Source organism: Microtus oregoni, unplaced genomic scaffold (assembly GCF_018167655.1).
Source record: "Microtus oregoni isolate MIOR12 unplaced genomic scaffold, Mior012 000008F_ref0000371, whole genome shotgun sequence".
NCBI lineage: Eukaryota > Metazoa > Chordata > Mammalia > Rodentia > Cricetidae > Microtus > Microtus oregoni.
This window is the reverse complement of record NW_024543067.1, coordinates 17,419,871-17,436,348: the sequence shown is the minus strand read 5'-3', so window position 1 is coordinate 17,436,348 and position 16,478 is coordinate 17,419,871. Positions and strand designations below refer to the sequence as shown.

The window sequence follows — 16,478 nt, the reverse complement described above, 5'->3', positions numbered from 1 at the left end:
GCCCACATTCCCACCACTGCTTTAATCTTGTCTTTGCCAGTACTTGATACTTTGCTACATTAGCATGTCTGTACCATAGAGTGGCATATGCTAAGATGTCATTGTGGGTTTTATTTTGTTTTGTTTTATTATTCATATACTTTAAAAGTTCTATTTTACATGCCTGGTGTTTTGTCCCATGTATTCCTCTGCACCACGTACTTGCCTGCTGCCCACAGAAACCAGAAGAGGCGTCTGATCCCCTGGAACTAGAGTTACAGATTGTTGTGGAGGCCATGTGGAAGAACAGATGTGTTCTTAACCACTAAGCCATCTCTCCAGCCCTTTATATACTTTTTAAATGTTTAGGCTCCCTTTTTTGTGAACTGTTAAATCTCTCTTGCTCACTTTTCTATTTAGGGTCCTTGTTTTCCATGGTGTCTGACCCACTGCCTTCTTCCTCCCAGCATTCTGTTCTGTTTACTCCGCCTACCTAATTTTCTGTCCTATCAAAGGACCAAGGCAGTTTCTTTATCAACCAATGAAAATAACAATAGACAGATGACCCACCTACATCACTTGCCCATCTCAACACCAAAGAAGGTTTTACTCCATTAGCTTTATAGTTTACTTCTTATTTAGTCTTTAAAAGTTTTAACATTTTGACTCACGTTATTGAATATTTTCTATGCACCGGCACATTTTTAAGCTTTGTATGTGTAGTTTACCTAATCTTCACACAGCTCCATGTAGTAGAGTATATTATTCCAATTTTATATATGATAGAAGGGAAATAGAGCTTAGATTTTTTGCTTAATGTCTGTAGTAACTCAACAAAAAGTGTTATTTCTTTGCAAACCAAGAGCCTGAGAAAGGTTCTGTAGTAATTTGTATATCCAGGGTCTCCTCCTGATTCCAAAGCCAGTGTGTGACAGCGAGTCAGGGAAAAGGGCTTGTGCTCCTGTTTGGAACAAAGAAGGCCTTTCCTACAGGTGAAAGTTAAGATGTTCATTCCACAGGGGTCGCCGAGGGTCTGTTGTGGAGGGCCAAGTGCTGGGGAACACGCTAGGCATGAATCCAGCAGAGCAGCCTGCCCTCAGAGTTCCTGACAGGGAGAGGGAAGAGTGGTTGACAAAACTACGGCCATTGCTTCCCACAAAGCACTGAGATGGGCCTGTGCAGTGGGCAACATCGGCGTGCTTGGAACTAGCTCAGGAGCCAAGTAGGAAGCTGCCTTTGGTCTGTACTGGGAGGACCTTGTGAGTCCGCAATTTAGTGAGTAGTCATTGTAGGTTTCTAAGAACAAAAGTGACGTAAACTAATTTACATTCGAGAAAGCTCACTAGGGTCCAGAGATCCCTAGTATGAGCAAGTGTCAGTTTTTTTGCATGGCAAATAATAACACTACATAATAACTCTGAAAATATATAAGATAGATTTGGGTAGCCATTCCCAACTTAGGGAACCTGGAAGCAGCTTCCACTTTCTCATAAAGCGAAAGGTGAGATGAATGGAAGAGGAATGGAATGAGGAGGAGTCAGGAGGCATAGAGCAGGCGAGCTCAGTGGGCCTTTGTAGTGTGTGGATACAGATGGCCAGTATATTAATATTATTAGAAGTGATACTCGGTGGCTAGAGAGGGCTGGTGATTAAGAGTGTACTTGCCTTGTTCAAGACCCAACCTCAGTTCCCAGCACCCGTGTCTGACAGCTCACAGCACCAGTAACTCCACTTGCAGGGGATCTGCCCTCTTCTGCACTCACAAGTGGGTGTTTGCATGCACATGTGCACAATTCTAAAACAGTAAATGAAAAAGACAGCTCAAATAAAGTAAAGGCACGTGCCACACCCTGGGTTCTATCCCTGAAACCCAAATAAAGATAGAAGGAGAAGTCCAGCTCCACAAAATCATCCTCTGACCTTTAAATGCCTTCCATGGCAGTCAGCACCTGCGCACCCAGACCATGCGGACACAGTGAGAAGAAAGTGTTTTTATACTTTACATTCTTAAAATAGAAGTATCACTTTTGTATTTCCATTTTACATATGATAAAAGTAAAGTAAAGCAAACCCTCAGCAGAAATAAATATATTAAAGAGCTAATAAACGGAATCTCTAACAATTGTAATTCTTTTTAAATTGCAGACAGTTATGAAATTCTTGGTGTACTATGCTGGTGATCTGGCCAATGTGTTCTTTATCATCACAGTGGGAACTGGTCTCTATTGGCTTATTTTCTTCAAAGTGAGTCAATTTCTGAATTTCACCTGAATGCCAGCTCTGAATAACTAGAAACTGCTTTAATAATAGAACTACTTTTGTTAGGGGACATTTCTGCTCAAGCTCCTCGCGGCAGCTACTGAGCTCCCCACCCGTTGGTGAGCCGTTGGTTGAGGATGCTCCTGTTTCCAGAGGATGCTTCCTCTGGCTTGTAACTGTGTCCTGAAAACCTTGTGTGATTGTTGTTTTAGGCACAGAAGTCTGTCTCTGTTTTGCTGCCGATGCCAGCTCAGGAAGAACGTTTTGTTACCTATGTGGGGTGTGCCTTTGCTATGAAGGTATGTGTCCAGGACAGGCTCCTCAGTCTCAGAAGCCTGCTAAGAAGCTAGTGCATCTTGCAAATTCAGATGCTTTTATGATTTTTGGCAGAAATTTTGTTTGGTTTTGAAAGAAAGCATCCTTCTTTTTATTTTACATAGGAGATGTGACTTTACTTATTCCTTTTGAAGTTATGACTTAAATCATATGCCTGAGAAATCATAAGTTGTAGCTAATTTGATAAAATGATATTTCAATATTGAACTTTTCCTTTAAAATCTGGAATGTGTTCACAATGGGACAAACAACTTCCATCATGGATGTTATCTCTGTCGATGAAGAGTGACAGCCAGCACCGGCAAGAGCTGGGATTGTAGACGCTGTTGTCAGTCCTTCCTCCTCCTCTTGCTGTGGTAGCTGCCCCTCAGCATGTCCTTCTCCCTTGTCCTCCTCCGGGGCTTCACCCCACCTGCCTTACCCATGAGAAGTGACTCTTCCGGACGCTACCGCCCTTGCTTGGCTTTGCCCTTCCATCGGTAGTGCCCAGGAATGAGACTGGGTCTAAACTGACCGGGCGCCTGCAAGGGAGAGGATTGTGTCAGCGACAGTCTGCTTCCCATCTCAGCCCCAGAGAGAAGACATGGGGCATCCGCTGCTTTCACCCAGCTTTGCAGCCACCCTGCTCACAGAGAAGTCAGAGAATGTAGAGCCTGGAGGAAGGGTGCCATTTAAGCAAGGGCCTGTAGGGAGGGGCGGAAGGCCAGCTCAGCTTTTTCATGCTCCTATTTTAAGGACAGAAGGAAAAGAGGTGAATGGATGGGTGTGTGACAGCTCTGTACCCTTGGTGACTCTCGTGATTGCACTGCGCTTTGAAAAGAACTATGTTGTTTTTATGATCAGTCTTAAATACTGATATTTTCAGGTGTTTTGTTTTGTGTTATTTTTAGGCTCTACAATTTTTGCACAAGCTCATCTCCCAGATTACCATAGATATATTCTTTATTGATTGGGAGCGGCCCAAAGGAAAAGTTCTCAAAGCTGTCGAAGGTAACTGAAGTCAGTGTTTGTGCCCGAGTCCTGCTGCTGCCTTGCGGGGTGAAGGAGAACAGTGTTTACTCGTTTCCTCTCCCCCCAGGTGAGGGCGGTGTCCGGAGTGCCACTGTTCCTGTGAGCATCTGGAGGACATACTTTGTAGCAAATGAATGGAATGAGATTCAGACCGTGAGGAAAACCAATCCTCTCTTCCAAGTGCTCAGCACACTCTTCTTTTTGGAGGTATAAACTGTGTACTGTGGGCATTTGATGCGGCTGAGTGCAGCTTATTAGCCCTGCACAGTGTTACTCTGATTGCAAGTAAGTTCCCAGACGGTGGAGCTTGTTCTGTGGCTTGTCCTTATTTCCCCTTGATCCTTCCTATAAAACAAAAGTTGTGACGAGTCCCTGGAAGGTGCACCGTCTGGAGCTCTGAGTGCACAGGGCAGTGCTGTGGGATGGACTCACCACGTCTGCCTCCTGAGCTCCTCGTCTGCAAAGCTCAGACTTTTCATTCTGCTGCAGCCATCATTGGTCCTGCAGTCAATCGCTCGCTCCTTGTCCCTGCAGCCCCTGGGTCCCCACCACTCCTCTTCGTGGCTCGTGGATTTGAACACTCTGGGTTTCTAGGGAGTAGCTTTTGTACCAGTGGTCTGCAGCAGACTCTCTGAAGGTGGAAGTAGATGAGACTCAAGATCATGTGCACAGCAAGTTCCAACCTCACCTAAGCCAAGGAGAGCATACTTCAAACCCCAAAATAGTAAAAAGGGTTTGAATATTTGATGAACTTGAAAAGGTATTACATGTTTCCGCAGTTAGCTTTGCAAAACACTAGAGAACATAGAATTGTATAGAAACCTTGCTGTAAAATCCTTAGGGCCTTGTTTTCCAAGGAGAAGAGCCGTGGCAGTCAGTGTGATAGACCCGTCAAACCTCCCCAACTGTGGCTTCGTTTCGTCTAAGAAGGGACATACATTCCTTGGAAGACATTTTGGAATATATTGTTTTGAAATACAGAAAGTATTTAGCGTACTAAAGGGTACATGTTAAATACTTATAAATTGCTAGTTATTTGTTTAACTATTTGGTAGTTTTAGGTTTGTAATTTGTGTCTTGGTTTTCCTGCTGTTTATAACCTTGGGCGTTTTAGTTTTTCAAGGTGAATAGAGAAGAATATTTCATTTTTAGTCTGGAAGGGTGTTCTTTACCTATGTCTGTAAATTCTCACCTTTTTTTTTTGCTTCAGGTTGTGGGATTCAAAAACTTAGCGTTGATGGATTCGTCTTCCAGCCTTTCTAGAAACCCGTCTGACTACGTGGCACCTTACAGCCGCATTTTGAGATATGCTGTGGCCTCTGCTATCTGGCTGGTGATCGGGATAATACAGGTAACAAGACTGTGCGTAGGTACAATACCAGTTTATAGCCCTGCCTGTATACCAGCGTCTCTCCAAATGCTGAGTACTACAGCAGAAAGAAGGTGACAAAGGCAATAACAATAACTATTTGTATTGTATCCTGATCCAGGCACTGGGAGATCCGTGGCTTTACACACACTGACTACTTAGTCTGTACTTTAGCCTTCAGAGATGGGGTAGGGCAGTGTCCTCATGTAACAAGCAAGGAGACCTGAGGCTCTGGAGAGTTAAATGATTGCTTTAAGTCTCACAGTTAGAGTTTGCAGCGCTGGGATTAACCTAGGCAGTTTAGTTTCACGGTTACTTTCTATTCATTGTGGACTCTGAAGTGTCTTTTGGAGACTCAGATCTAGGGCAGACTCTGGTTTAAATGTAACTAAGGGGCCAGATATGCTTGTATACTTCAGGTGTTTTCTTTTTCTTGTTGTTTATCTTTATTTAGATAGTGTTTTTTTTACCTGTGTCTGTTAAAATTGTCGTTTTCCTTTCAATTGGATTCAAGTGGCATTCCATAACTGAGAATGGGCTTTCCCCAGGGCTGGGAACTGAACACAGGGCCTTGCATACGCCAGCAAGCGCTCTGCTCTGAACCATGCTCCCAGCTGAGCACTGGCTTGAGGAATGCACGCTTTGCATTGGTAGCACTGCTCAGAGTGGAAGCTGCAGAGCTGGGCTGGTGAGAGCTAGTGAATGCCACCAGGAGAGGCTGACACCCAGGAGATAGAGTTTGAAATAAGATCTTTGATGAGTGTGCTGTGTCTTGTGAATGTACCTACTCCATCTGATCTTAAAGTAGCCTTGTTGGAGAGAAATTCACAGAATACCATCTGAAAATTGCCATTTAATTAAATTTAACAACAAAGCAAAACAGGAAGGGGGGGGGGGCAAGCCGTTCCCTTCCATCTTCTCCTGGTGAAAAAGAAGAGCAGAGTTTGGAAATACAGGCTGAAGAGGTGACTTGGTGTCGTCAGGACCCAGAAACCTGTTCTTCTCTGTCGGGTGGAATCCCTGAGTTCATCTCCTGGCCCATGATGACTGATGGTTTGCAGGAGGAAGCCAGGAGTCTGGTTTCCTGGTCCCTTGTTAAGTCTTGGGGCTAGAGAAATGGCTGCTCAGGAGTGCACCACTCTCCTTTGGTCATTCTGACGTATACAGCTAGGGGTCACAGGTGAGCATGAGGGTGTCGGGGCAGAAAATCCATCAGGAAGCTGAGTCTTCCCGTTGAGCAAGGCTGCTCGCTGGATTGGCTACAGCTCATGCTTCACTAGGCTTCTCGTACAGCACAGGACCCACAGAGTGCTGTTGCCCACAGGAAACTGGGCTCGCCTGCATCAATAATAATCAAGATGGTCCCCAACAGACATGCCCGAAGGCCAGGCTGACCTGGGAAGTCCCCAGACTGAAACTCCTTTCTCAGGTGACTAGGCCATATCATAGTTTGACTTAGTGATTTAAACCAGCTTGAACAGCACGGGGCACTCTTGCAGGGGACCAGAATTTAGTTCCAAGCCCTCAACCTCTGTGCTCACAGCTGTAACTCTGGCTCTGGAGGACTCAGTGGCCTCTCTGCCTCTGTACACATTTGCATGCACATATATGTACTCATTAGCAGACACACACACTTCAAACTAAAGCTTTTTTAAAGAAAAAAAAAGAGTCTTTGTGAGGTACCATTTGGTATCTCTGGACTCGAACACCTAACTGTGCTGATGTCCTTTGGCGAGGCATCTGTGTGCCCTGCCCAAAGCACAGGTCCGTGGCTAAGAAGAAAGGGACAGTCATTGGCAGTCTTGCCACCACCTAACCTCTTTCTGTGCTCTCGTTCTGCCTTCAGACCGGTCAGAAATCTTTCTCTGCATTGTGACAGCGAGGTGCTAGTGCCCACGCCTTCCACGTGTTCAGACCGTGGCTGTTGTCATTTTCATGTTCTGTGTGTGTGTGTGTGTGTGTGTGTGTGTGTGTGTGTGTGTATGTGTGTGTGTGTGTGTATGGGTGTGTGTGTGTGTGTGTGTGTGTGTGTTGTTGACATTGCTGCCATTATTGTTTGGTCAGTACTAGGAGTCAGCTGCTATAGGGTCAAGTTCATTCTTAGACTTCAACATGGTTTATATAATAGACCTTGTGTTGAAGTCATGGGGATGCTCCCACAAGAGCTACCGACGGTGTGTGGTGTTGCTATGACGATATCTGACAGGATATGAGATAGTCAACAGAGACGAGCTCTGCATGAGGGAGCAGTGGGTAGCTCTAAGTAGGGCAGTTAGGAAATAGGTTTCTCTGGAACATCTAGAAAGGTCTATAATTGAAACTTTTTTATTTTTATTTTATTTTTTTATTTTTTTTTGGTTTTTCGAGACAGGGTTTCTCTGTGGTTTTGGAGCCTGTCCTGGAACTAGCTCTTGTAGACCAGACTGGCCTCGAACTCACAGAGATCCGCCTGCCTCTGCCTCCCGAGTACTAGGATTAAAGGCGTGCGCCACCACCGCCCGGCTATAATTGAAACTTTAATTCATAAAATTTCCTTACGTATTATTGCTATTAAGCCTATACAATTAAACACTTAAAAGTATTTCATTTAAAAGAAATGTATTACCAATAGTTAAAATTTAATGTTAAATATGTTTTTATATGCTATTCTGTTCAGAATTAATTTGAAATTCATAAAGTTTTTAATGGCTTTTGAAATTCACAATTTCTCAAAAAATTTGAGAAAAATTGGGAAAGTAAACTTTTATCTTGACCAGCAATACACTGACTTATTCAAATGTGTGAGTGGGTGGTATGCAGACCTGTTTGTATAAGCGTGTGTACGTAGATGTACATCATTTGTATGTGTGAGTGGGTGGTATACATACCTGTTTGTATAAGCGTGCGCACGTAGGTGTACATCATGTATATGTGTGAGTGGGTGGTATACAGACCTGTTTGTATAAGCATGCACACGTAGGTGTACATCTGTATGTGTACATGTGTGAGCCGAATATCAAAATCCAGTGTCTCCTTCAGCTACTACTTCTTGAGGGTCTCTCAGTGAGTGGGGACCCGCCTCTCTCCACCGTTGTGCTGAGGTTAGCTGCTTGCCTCCACACCAGCCTTCTGCTGTGGCTGCTGGGGATCCTGACTCAGGCCTCTTTTTTTTTTTTTAGATTTATTTATTTATTATTTATACAGTATTCTCAGTACTCTGCCTGCAGGCCAGAAGAGGGCACCAGATCTCATTACAGATGGTTGTGAGCCACCATGTGGTTGCTGGGAATTGAACTCAGGACCTTTGGAAGAGCAGGCGGTGCTCTTAACCACTGAGCCATCTCTCCAGCCCCCTCAGGGCCTCTTATATACTGAGCCCTCTCCCCAGCACTAATATATGCTAACTTTGTAAGTCACTCTCTTCCTACCCTTGTCTGTCCTTGTTTCGTTAGCAAGAGAAGTTTTGAAAATTCAAACTGGACTCACTCAGTAACTCCTAGCGTAGTTCTGAATCTCCCTTCCTTTGAGGTTAGAGTCAGAACTGACAAGTGGGATGTTATCCTGTGGAAACCTTTAGAGCCACTGTATGCTTGGCTGGCAGACACTCATGGCCTGACTGACTGTTTCAGGTTTTCTTCTTTGGGGCCTTTTATGAGCGATTTGTAGAAGACAAAATCCGGCAGTTCGTCGACCTGTGCTCCATGAGCAATGTGAGTACCTTCCGACCGTCTGCAGCTGTGGGTGTCTATCTGCAAAGACGCGGTGTGTTTACAGATGACCGCAGTGTGTGCACACCTGACAGACGCGGTGTGTTTACAGATGACTGCAGTGTGTGCACACCTGACAGACGCGGTGTGTTTACAGATGACTGCAGTGTGTGCACACCTGACAGACGCAGTGTGTTTACAGATGACTGCAGTGTGTGCACACCTGACAGACGCGGTGTGTTTACAGATGACTGCAGTGTGTGCACACCTGACAGACGTGGTGTGTTTACAGATGACTGCAGTGTGTGCACACCTGACAGACGTGGTGTGTTTACAGATGACTGCAGTGTGCGCACCTGACAGACGCGGTGTGTTTACAGATGACTGCAGTGTGCGCACCTGACAGACGCGGTGTGTTTACAGATGACTGCAGTGTGCGCACCTGACAGACACGGTGTGTTTACAGATGACTGCAGTGTGCACACCTGACAGACGCAGTGTGTTTACAGATGACTGCAGTGTGTGCACACCTGACAGACGCGGTGTGTTTACAGATGACCGCAGTGTGTGCACACCTGACAGACGCGGTGTGTTTACAGATGACTGCAGTGTGCACACCTGACAGACGCGGTGTGTTTACAGATGACTGCAGTGTGTGCACACCTGACAGACGCGGTGTGTTTACAGATGACTGCAGTGTGCACACCTGACAGACGCGGTGTGTTTACAGATGACTGCAGTGTGTGCACATCTGACAGAACGGTGCTATTGCAGTTTATCAAGTTGGTCTGTGATGATTGGGTTATTAATCTAATTTTCAACCAGCTTTTAATCTGAAGAACAGATACAATGTTCCACAAGTTAATATTCCTACTTTAGCTTTTCTCTTCTTTATCCACATTTCTTAATTATGAATAATTAATAATTTATTCATCCTACAGCCCCTGAAATGTATATATATTTCAGAATGTCTTCCTTTTTTAGAAAACCTGTCTTCTTTCCATCTATAAAAACAAAACAAAACAAAACCTTTATTATCATCACTACCCTGGTTTCCATTTTATGTACTTCCTAAACAGTCAGACTTAATTCTTTTGGAGGGGGGAATGATTTGAACAAAAACTTGGTTTGGAGTTTTGTGGATGAGCCTCTGATTTCTTCTCCTTCTGTAGGTGTCCGTGTTTCTGCTGTCGCACCGGTGTTTCGGGTATTACATCCACGGGAGATCAGTGCACGGACACGCAGACACGAACATGGAGGAGATGAACATGAACCTCAAAAGAGAAGCGGTAGGAATACAGTTCATGTCTTCCCCATGTTAAAGTGAACCTGAAATGCTCACAGGTGTTTTGAGAGCTGCAGGGATACCAGTTCAAGACCCTGAATACAGGAGTCTGGCCAAATACACAGTGAACCGGGCAGTGTAGGTAGCAGAGTAGAGGAGTCACCGTGGAGACCTATAGGGGAGCTGAGGTAAGAGTGCAGGGAACATGGCCAAATCTGGAGGGATGGGGGGACCTTGAGTGACATTAGAATCTTTGTCTCAAGTTAGCATCAGCCAAATTCCACCAGGTTAATCAGTCTCGTAACATGTGACACCAGCTAAAGAAAATGGTGTACTTCTCTTTCTAAGAGAGGCCTTTTGCAGTTGTTTTTATCTTAATGTAAATTCTTTAAATTTTTCAGGAAAATTTGTGCAGCCAAAGAGGTTTGGTACCCAACACGGACGGGCAGACTTTCCAGATTGCAGTTTCTGATCAGATGAGACAGCACTATGACAGAATCCATGAAACACTAACAAGGGTTTGTAAAGGATTGTTCGCGCGTGTTTCCACAGTGTGTATGTGTGTGTGTGTGTGTGTGTGTGTGTGTGTGTGTGTATAGCAAAGTGTGATGTTATAGTTATACATTTCTCTTTTTCATATTAGAGAAATGGCCCCGCCAGGTTACTGAGTTCATCAGCAAGCACTTTCGAACAAAGTGTAAAAGCGTACCACGCAATGAATAAGTTCCTTGGCTCTTTCATTGATCACGTATGTATGCTGGTGTGTCTGTAAGCAAGGGTCGTCTGTTGCTTTTGAGAAGTTAAATGGGGTCCAGTTATAGTTTCAGCTGTGTCAGCTGTGTGGTTTTGCTTTCTGTCTCATTTAATACTTACAAATAATATTTTAAGACATTTACAGTCACTAACAATGTATGGTTTCAAGAGAAAGTTAGAGTGTATAAAAGATGTGAATTTAATGTGCCCATTAGCAAATTATGGTCCTCTTAAATATGTCTGTACTAGAATTTTATGTCACCAAAATGTTATTTATTACTCATTGAAATGCTTACACTATGATTGTATTCTTAAAGGCATCTATAAATCAATTTCCAGTATCTCTAACCTTCAATATATTCACAGAATTTAAGATTTAAAACTTTTCTAAAAATATTTTTATTATAAATATTAGTGTAGTGATTCATTTTACGGAAGTTTCTCTTATATATTATTCATTCCTCATTTTTTTTCTGCTTCTCATTTTGCGTTCATTGGAAAACACTTATTTCATTACAGTTTTTTACATGACTGTCGTCTCAAACCAGGTTCATAAGGAAATGGATTACTTTATAAAAGATAAGCTGCTTCTGGAGCGGGTCCTGGGGATGGAGTTCATGGAACCCATGGAGAGGAGCATCTTCTACAACGGTGACTCCTCAACCCTTGCACATTTGGGGAGGCGGGGGGAGCTTAAGTCGTTTTCTTATTGATTTTTGTAATTTTATAGAAACAAGAGAACTTTGTTAACTCAGCCTCATGGGACTATAGTCGTTCCTGTGTTCCATTTTATTTTGGTGAGGCACATGGTGAAAGCAGTTTAGAAGCCACTGCTCGTGAGCACGGCTACTGATGTCTGTAACGCATTATACTCTGGAGCATGGTGCAGGCTGAGTTAAAGAAATGAGCCAGGCATTAAGAATACAGCTTCAGAGTCTTCTGCCCTGAGGTTAAAGCCCAACTCGACACCTGCTAGAGACACACTTTGTGAACTTCAAAGTGTTGTTTAACCTTTCTGAATATTTAAATCCCCTTCACTCTAAACTTGGTATGACCTTCTAAAGGGTTTTCAGAATTTTCACATATAAAGAACCTAAAGCAGAATATGAGTAGGTGACAGGAGAGGGGTGTTATGGGTAGGTGCCAGGAGAGGGGTGTTGTGGGTAGGTGCCAGGAGAGGGATGTTATGGATAGAGGCCAGGAGAGGAGAATTATGGGTAAGTGACTGGAGAGGGGTGTTATGGGTAGGTGACAGGAGAAGGGCGTTATGAGTAGGTGACAGGAGAGGGGTGTTATGAGTAGGTGACAGGAGAGGGGTGTTATGGGTAGGTGACAGGAGAGGGGTGTTATGGGTAGGTGACAGGAGAGGGGTGTTATGGGTAGGTGCCAGGAGAGGGGTGTTGTGGATAGGTGCCCGGGATGTTATGGATAGAGGCCAGGAGAGGGGTGTTATGGGTAGGTGCCAGAAGAGGGGAGTTATGGGTAGGTGCCAGGAGAGGGGTGTTGTGGGTAGGGTGACAGGAGAGGGGAGTTATGGGTAGGTGCCAGGAGAGGGGTGTTATGGGTAGGTGCCAGGAGAGGGGTGTTATGAGTAGATGTCAGGAGAGGAGATTAGGGGTTTACCAGAAATGTTGGTGGAAAGGCAATAGCAAAGAAAAATTAAACAAAGCTGGGCCTGGCACCCTGTAATTCCATCTCCTCAAGTCTCAGGTCAGCCTGAGTGCCATGATGAGATCTCATCAACAAAGAAGAAAGGAGCCTGTGTGTATGTAGAGACGTGCATACATTGTAAGGGTCTTGCTAACAGCTCAGTGACTTTCCACAAGCTGGATCATTCTCGTTCCTAGCTCCTGCAGTGTGACAGATGGCGCCAGTTCTGACGTCACCACCTGTATTAAACAGGCCCAGTTCCCTGACGTCACCACCTGTATTAAACAGGCCCAGTTCTGACGTCACCACCTTGTATTAAACAGGCCCAGTTCCCGACGTCACCACCTTATACTAAACAGGCCCTTGCTGGACTTCCCTGGCAGTGTTGGTTCTCTGAACCCCTAAATTGTGGATAGCACTTGTGCCTGTCTGTTGATAGTTTTCCCATGGTAACGGGGTCTGCAGCACTGATCAGGTGTTTGACAGGGTGTTCCCATCCCACAAAGGACAGGGTTGTGTGTGCAGTGCAGTGCAGTACAAAGAGAGACAAAACTGTAGGAAACTGAGGCAGAAACTCTAGAACCCTTGTGCCAGCCTTGCAGGACTTTAACCTGACTCTGGATCTTATGCGTGGTTTTGCAGACGAAGGCCATTCTTTCAGCAGCGTGCTGTATTATGGAAACGAGGCCACGCTCCTTATCTTTGATCTGTTGTTCTTCTGTGTTGTGGACTTGGCTTGCCAGAATTTTGTTTTAGCGTCCTTCCTCACGTACCTGCAGCAAGAGGTAAATCTCCACACATATTCTGGGTTCCTCTAAAGCAGAGTGTTAGAAGTGTGGGTATTTTTCTTTTCTATTTTATTTAAAATTTTTTTTTCATTTTACATACCAACCACAGTTCTCCCTTCTTCCCCTCATCCTGCTCTCCCAGTCAACCTCCCATCCACTCCTCAGAAAGGGTAAGGCCTTCCATGGGGAGTCAACAAAGTCTGGCATATCAGATTGAGGCAGGACCAAGCTCCCCCTCACTGTATCAGGGCTGAGCAAGGTGTCACTCCGCAGGGAATGGGCTCCAAAGAGCCAGTTCATGCACTAGGGTAAATCCTGGTTCTACTGCCACACAACTGTCCCCCACATTCAGAGGGCCCAGTTCAGTCTCATGCAGGTTCCCCAGCTGTCAGTCCAGAGTCCGTGAACTCCCACTAGCTCGGGTCAGCTGTCTCTGTGGCTTTTCCCATCATGGTCTTGACCCCTTTGCCCATATAATCCCTCCTCCCTCTGGTATTTATATTCTTAAAGAATGTATGACCAGGTTTCGGGCATGTTTGGAATATGATCAACCCTGCCAAGAAAAGGAGGAGCCATTCAGGAGATCACACTCTGCACTCTGTCCCTGGGGACAGTAAAATGCCAGGATCCACTTGAGGGCAGAAGTTCCTTGAGCAACCAGGAAGATACTTAGCTACCAGTCTCCTACATGCCAAAAGTGAGCGCTAGTTATTATGAGTCCCATTCACACAAAAACAGAAAGCCCTAGAGACGCCATTCAGGGCTGTACACCACCAGCTCACACAACCTCACCTATGTGCATAGTAAAGAACTGTGTGGGTAAAACCTCTGAGAAGGAAAGTTCACGAGATGGCAGCTGCTCCTGAAATACCACCTGCATGAAGGAAGGCGTGCCTTAGGGCCTGCTTTATTATTCCTGGATAGATGTCTAGAATCAGGCACAAATTCTGTCTTTACCAAGGACATGCTTTTGATGATTCTTTAGTTTTAGACAGTTAAAAAATTTCCTTAAGTATTTAAAAGTATGTTCTTGTGAATATGAGGGGTATATATTAATTCATAAAAGTATTTCCTAATATTTTATAGTTTAAAAATGATTGCATCAAGTAATTAAAATACTCATTCGTGACAAGAAAGGGTTGAGAAAATTGACTAATTTAGATATTTAAAATTGAATTGCATATTTAATTTTTTATGAATCTTTAATTTCCTTCTCAACTGTTTTATTTTTCCAGATTTTTCGATTTATCCGCAATATAGTAGGACAAAAGAATTTGGCAACCAAAACGCTAGTGGATGAGAGATTTCTTATCTGACCTGTGCCTACAGAACTTACGGACTGGGTATAATTGTGGCACGAGCCATGATGTCAGTTATACTTTTTAAAACTTGTAAGCCGGGCGGTGGTGGCGCCTTTAATCCCAGCACTCGGGAGGCAGAGGCAGGCGGATCTCTGTGAGTTCGAGGCCAGCCTGGTCTACAAAGGGAGTTCTAGGACAGGCTCCAAAGCTACGGAGAAACCCTGTCTCGAAAAACCAAAAAACTTGTAATACATATTATTCTTTCATTTTTTTATATACAGAAAAACTTATTTTTATAGCTTGTAAATATGAAATATAGTAGAGAGTACTATTTCCCCATTATGTATTGTATTTAATTTACTAAGTATTACATTGGCACTGACCATAGGACAGATAAAGGGAAGGAAGGAGGAAAGAGAAGTGTGCGGCTTTCTGTGGTCGGACGTGATGACAAGCTCGCCGCCGTCACTTGTTATCATCAGGACACTGGTCGGCCTACGTTTTCTCAGAGTGACAAATCTAGTTGATTCTAGGTTCAGAGCTAGTGTTTAGTGCAGTATTTGCATGTTTTACTTATATTTATAATAAAATAAACATTTAAAGATACTTTCAAATTTACTTAACATTTCTGGCTTGTATTATTACTGCTGCAGTCACCCCTGTTTGTGGGTGGGCGGGTTTCTATTGGACAGAATGATATGGTGCATTACAGCCTGGTACGAGCGTGCTCTCTCGTGTTATTTACATTTATTGATGCTGTAGGAAATCCTACAGCCAGTAGTAGCCTTTAAGTTGTCCGCCCACTAGGGCGTGACCTCTTCTACTATTTATGCCCACGTAAAGGGTGCGTCCAGCCTCTCTTCTGGTGCGGGATTCGGTTGCTGTTCTCCATTCAAGCAGAGGATATTCATTTGTGAGTCTACCCCTAAATAAATAACCATCTATTATTCTCAGTTCTGAGCTAGTGTGGGATTTCTTTTAAGCATCCTTCTTCATATTTTAAACTGCGTGATTTTTTTTCCCAATGTAGAATTTTTCACACATTTTAATATTTTAAGAGTACTCTTCCAAAGTGCTGCTTTTCAGTTATGAATGAATACTATAAATAACAGACTATAAATATTCCTTGTTATATTGACCAGTTTATTGAAGGCAAATTTACGCTTCATAAGTCAGTAGCTTATTTTTTGGTTTTTTTGTTTTGTTTAGTTTTGTTTCATTTTTGGAGACAGAGTTTCCTGTGTAACCCTGGAACTCACGCTGTAGACCAGGCTAGCCTCAAACTCAGAGATTTGCCCGCCTCTCCCTCCCGAGTGCTGGGATTAAAGGTGTGTGGGCACCACCACCTAGCCTACTATCTTATTTTTAATAAGGAAATAAATGGATTCAAAATACCAGTAGCCTGACAGTGGTGGTGCACACCTTTAACCCCAGCACTCACAAGGCAGAGACAGAGGGATCTCTGGGTTCAAGGCCAGCCTAAACAGAGTGAGTTCTAGGACAGCTGGGGGTATACAGAAAAATCCTGTCTCAAAAAACAAAATAAATACAGTTAAAATAAGTTCTAAACCATATAGTTAGTCATTTTCTCTTTTCTGTTTTTCTCCTCAAGATACTCTTAAGTAGTCTGTCTGTGTCCTGCCATAACGTAGAGGAGCCTGGTACTGTAAGATAATTCCACATTCCAGAGCCGGCATCTTGACTACTCTCTACAGTGGTGCAATACTGTGTGTGCTGTATCTAGTTACTAATTGAAAATGTGTAATAAATCATTTACACTTCTATTTCCTTTTTGACTTATGTACTCAGAAGACCTAGCATTCAAGAATGCCGTGTGTCAGGGCAGGGGATCCAGCCGCCGCCCAAGCTGGATCTTTCATTTTCCCTTAGTTTTTGGATGACTGAGCAGAGAAAAAAAGGAATAAAAAGCTGGGTCACTGGAACTGTGGTTTCTGAAGGACCCCATGGCAGGATATCTTTATAAAAGCCACAGAGGTGCTACATGAGGCAGCGAAGAGTTTTAAAACGACCTACAGCACAGAGTCAGCCCCCACTCCACAC

The 16,478-nt window shown here is 43.9% G+C and overlaps 1 protein-coding gene across 4 annotated transcripts in view; it reads left to right on the top strand.

Annotated features, from left to right (window-relative positions):
- The window catches only part of Tmem67 (transmembrane protein 67), a 37,028-nt gene extending 20,917 nt beyond the window's left edge, over nt 1–16,111 (top strand). For 2 of the 4 annotated variants that reach the window (XM_041657248.1, XM_041657250.1), the window contains 12 exons: nt 2,125–2,223; nt 2,451–2,537; nt 3,465–3,564; nt 3,653–3,792; nt 4,796–4,936; nt 8,563–8,643; nt 9,813–9,929; nt 10,327–10,443; nt 10,569–10,673; nt 11,227–11,329; nt 12,971–13,113; nt 14,352–15,691. In XM_041657248.1, the coding sequence (XP_041513182.1) occupies nt 2,125–2,223; nt 2,451–2,537; nt 3,465–3,564; nt 3,653–3,792; nt 4,796–4,936; nt 8,563–8,643; nt 9,813–9,929; nt 10,327–10,443; nt 10,569–10,673; nt 11,227–11,329; nt 12,971–13,113; nt 14,352–14,432 (1,314 nt within the window). In that variant the 3' untranslated portion in view covers nt 14,433–15,691. Of the gene's footprint in view, nt 1–2,124; nt 2,224–2,450; nt 2,538–3,464; nt 3,565–3,652; nt 3,793–4,795; nt 4,937–8,562; nt 8,644–9,812; nt 9,930–10,326; nt 10,444–10,568; nt 10,674–11,226; nt 11,330–12,970; nt 13,114–14,351; nt 15,692–16,029 lie in introns of those variants that run through there. The other 2 variants (XR_005974741.1, XM_041657249.1) reach the window with 2 other exon arrangements.
- Nucleotides 16,112–16,478: the final 367 nt, after the last annotated feature.